The following is a 3,872-nucleotide window of genomic DNA, read 5'->3' on the forward strand; positions in this document are numbered from 1 at the left end:
AATAATGATCTTAACATAATGATCTTTAAAATAATATAATAATCTTATAATAACATAATGATCTTTATGTTAATTTAGAGAATGGGTGAAGAGAATCTAGTGCTTAACCAGAAAAAAACCCCACCTGGTTTGATACATTGTCTTTCTTTCAGAATGATTTTTGCCTTCGTTTTATTGATATACATGTAAATTTTTTTTTTTAAGTGTATTTTTAAACTTTAGCTAATTAAATTAATAGGCTAATGTAAAAAAATATTCTTTACAGGCATGGCAGAAGGCGCGCAGTGTGGCTGGGAGAGAGCGTTCTGTGAAAAGAACTTCCTGTCTCAAGCAAGGATGGAAATCATTATAGGAATGAGAACCCAGTTGCTTGGCCAGCTTAGGGCCTCAGGTAAGTAGCTTGGAAAAATTTTTTACATAGTTTTGGAGTCAAGTGTATGCCTAGTACAAGTGTATACAAATTGTAACAAGAACAGCATTCACTGGTGTAATTTTCCTTCCTTAATTTGAAACAGACCAGTACACAGGGGTGCTGGGCATGGTGCAGTTGCTAGAGTGAGGAAGTGTGGGTAGGGAACAGCTGATCTAAATGAAAGTGCCCTGGTTGTTCCACATGCCACTGGCTTTCAGTGTGAGATATGTTTCCTTGGATTTTTACGTTCTAATAAATTATTTCCACAGGAAATTTCTTCATGTTATAAAAAGTAATTCTGTGTTAGTATAAAACACCTTATCAGGAAGGATGTAACGGTTTCTTCTTTGTGCTGTTAAGGTTGGCAGTGGGGAAAATTGTAACAAATTTGTAGCTTATTTCACTTTTTTTTTCCCAAATTCCTTTTTCAGAGGCAAAAAAGTAGATCTTAAATACAAGTATGTTTTTGTCCTCTTCTTTCTTCAGGCTTTGTTAGAAGCAGAGGAGGAGTCGATATTAGAGATGTTAATACTAATTCTGAAAATTGGGCTGTAGTTAAAGCTGCCTTAGTGGCTGGGATGTATCCCAATCTAGTGCATGTAGACAGAGAAAGCCTGGTTTTGACTGGACCAAAGGAGAAGAAAGTGCGATTTCATCCTACCTCTGTTCTTAGTCAACCTCAGTATAAAAAGGTAAAATCACTCTGAATTTATAGCTCCCAAAAAAGAGCGCTATATCAAATGTTTTAGAAACGTCTCTTCATAGTTGTCAGTACTTTAAAAGCAGCATGTGCATTAAACACTACGTTTTTAGAACACATTTTTCCTGGCAGTTGATAAAACAAAGAATTGGAGTTGGTTTATTTTTCCAATATTATTTCATCAAAACTTACTTCAGTGAGTCCTTCTTCTAGGCGGAATAAAACAAAATTATATAAAAAACTAGTTATGAAACTATTTTGAAGAGGTAACAATCTCTGCTCATAATAGCAGGAAGAAGTTCTGCTCTGGAACTTTTTTTTTTAGATCCTTTTTTAAAACAAAATATTTTGTTTCAAGGTGGTAAGATAATTGTGAGTCTGGTTGAATTCTCTCTCTCTTTTTAAATTGTGTGTATAAGTTCATGCATATATGAATATTTATTTATTTCTACATGTATAAAACAAGAAATATGTTAAGATTTATTTTAGTTACAAGTAGAGGGTAAAATAGCCTAGTCTTATTTGCTCTTGCACAGATTCCCCCAGCAAATGGGCAAGCTGCAGCCATTCAGGCACTCCCTACAGACTGGCTTATATATGATGAAATGACGAGAGCTCACAGGATAGCAAATATCAGATGCTGTTCTGTTGTAACACCTGTCACTGTGTCACTCTTCTGTGGACCAGCTAGATTACCAAGTAATGCTTTGCAGGAACCTTCATCCTTTCGAGGTATAGTAGGGTTTGGATTTGGAATGTTTCCATTGGTATACACTAGTATGTGATATGCAAGGCTTATTTTTCAAGCATATTTAATACGTATATTAGCTAATTCTTAAAATGACAGAGCTATAGTTCCTGTAGCTGTTCAAGAATAGTTTATAGGCTCTGTAATAAATGTCTCAGTTTTATGGATATGAATCTACAAGGATTCACAAATTACACTTACATAGTTCTGAACTCCCAGAAATTATAGTTTGTAATGAAATAAAAAATGCAAACAAAATGTCTGATGACAATACTAATGCTGAGAAGTGTAATATGCATTCTAAAGACTAGTTTATTTGATACTTTGAATCAGATTATTCAAACTAAATAATAATTTAGAAACTATCAATGTGGCAAACAGTCACATTGCTTCCAGCTGAAACATGCATTTTAAAGATTATTTTCTACTGATAACTTTTAATGACAATTAGCTTTACTATTAACTAAAGTAATAGGAAATATATAGAAATTTCCTTTTTATTTATTTATTTTTTATTTAAATGGAGTGCTGTAGGAATCAAAGCAAAAATAATCTATCCTGCTGCCAGTTCTCTAGAAATACTAGTTTGAATCAGAGTCCAAGTTCAGGACATGGTTTAGTGGGTGTGGTGGTGGGTTGATGGTTGGACTCGATGATCTTAAAGGTCTTTTCCAACCTAAACAATTCTATGATTCTGTGATTATTTTTGAAGCTTTCCTGTTTTGCTCTTAAACTGTTACCCTTGAAATAGTGTTTATGCTGATTGAATTGCACTTAAAAAAAAAATTTAGAATCCTACTTAATAGCCATATTTATATGTAATTTATTTTTTTTCTTAATGGGTCTTTAAATCTGCTGTTTTACTGGGAAATAAGCGTAGAGCAATGTGTGGTTTTGCAAACAGCGTCATGCAAAAGTTTGACAATGGCTTGTTGATACTGATGAAGGTACATGAGTGAGTCGGATCACACCAATACAGGTACTTACATAGCAGGGGCCTCAGCAGGTCTGGGTACTTGAGTTCTGCTAACTGAAGCAAAGACTTTTCACTGAGGTGTATGTGCTGAAAATAAAAAGTGGTTTTACAAATGTTTACATTCAAAAATAAAATTTAGAAGGAGAATGAATTCATTGCTGGTAATACAGTAGCGTTCAGGTTTTTGTATGTAAGTGGAAACAATACAGAAATGTTAATGCACCTTTTATATTTAATTCAGGGGATGGGGTATCTAATGATAACAGTGATAGTGAGATGGAGGACAAAACAACGGCTAATTTGGCACTACTGAAGTTAGATGAATGGCTCCATCTCAAACTGGACCCTGAAGTAAGTAGTGTATCACTTCAATGCTTGTTTCTTGTAGGCGGATATTTATGTCATATCTTACCCAAAAGACTTCTGAAACATTTGGGTAACCAAGATTTATCTGTAAGACTGGCTGTCACGGTCCATTTGGGCCTCAAATTTACAGGACAACATACTCTGTGATTTAACCTTTATTTCCTGAGCTCATTAAGAAGTACAACAAATAGAGGGGCTCAATTCCCTTTTGTCCAGAGTGGTCTTAACACCTGAATTCACTTACCATTCAAGTCGTAAGGTTCATAACTTAAAACTCTCAATTTGTGCACCTATGAGCAAAAAGAAAAAAAGAATTAGTTACCTAGCTGACGGTGAGAGTGCTCATCCTTCTGCCTCTGTCATGGTGCGGGTGTCCCCTGTATCTCACTGGGAAGCAGGAAAGCCTCAGCAGTGCAGCTGCTGTTGGATCCCCTTCAAAAGCTTTTTGGGTAACCTGATGTTTTGTACCTTCCAGCTTGGAGGTTTTTTCCATTTCCATAAGTTAGCAGATTCTTATGAAACTGCTAGACAAAAGACAATGGCTGCAGGAGACAGCAAGCTGCAGGTGATAGTGGCTGCATAATGGCCCTTCAGCTGTTTCTGGCTGCCTGTGCTGCCTATGTGGTGCTCTTGCTTTGACCTAATGGCACTGCTCCCAGCACACATCAAG

General features: G+C 35.8%; 1 protein-coding gene across 1 annotated transcript in view; it reads left to right on the forward strand.

The window, feature by feature from the left end:
- The first annotated feature begins 263 nt into the window (after window positions 1–263).
- The window catches only part of LOC104835473 (YTH domain-containing protein 2-like), a 4,681-nt gene continuing 1,072 nt past the window's right edge, over window positions 264–3,872 (forward strand). Inside the window, exons 1-4 of the mRNA XM_010573467.1 lie at window positions 264–391; window positions 899–1,104; window positions 1,649–1,844; window positions 3,078–3,187. Of these exons, the coding sequence (XP_010571769.1) occupies window positions 268–391; window positions 899–1,104; window positions 1,649–1,844; window positions 3,078–3,187 (636 nt within the window). The 5' untranslated portion in view covers window positions 264–267. The remainder of the gene's footprint in view (window positions 392–898; window positions 1,105–1,648; window positions 1,845–3,077; window positions 3,188–3,872) is intronic.

This window comes from Haliaeetus leucocephalus, unplaced genomic scaffold, assembly GCF_000737465.1.
Source record: "Haliaeetus leucocephalus isolate CR32 unplaced genomic scaffold, Haliaeetus_leucocephalus-4.0 Scaffold388, whole genome shotgun sequence".
Classification (NCBI taxonomy): domain Eukaryota; kingdom Metazoa; phylum Chordata; class Aves; order Accipitriformes; family Accipitridae; genus Haliaeetus; species Haliaeetus leucocephalus.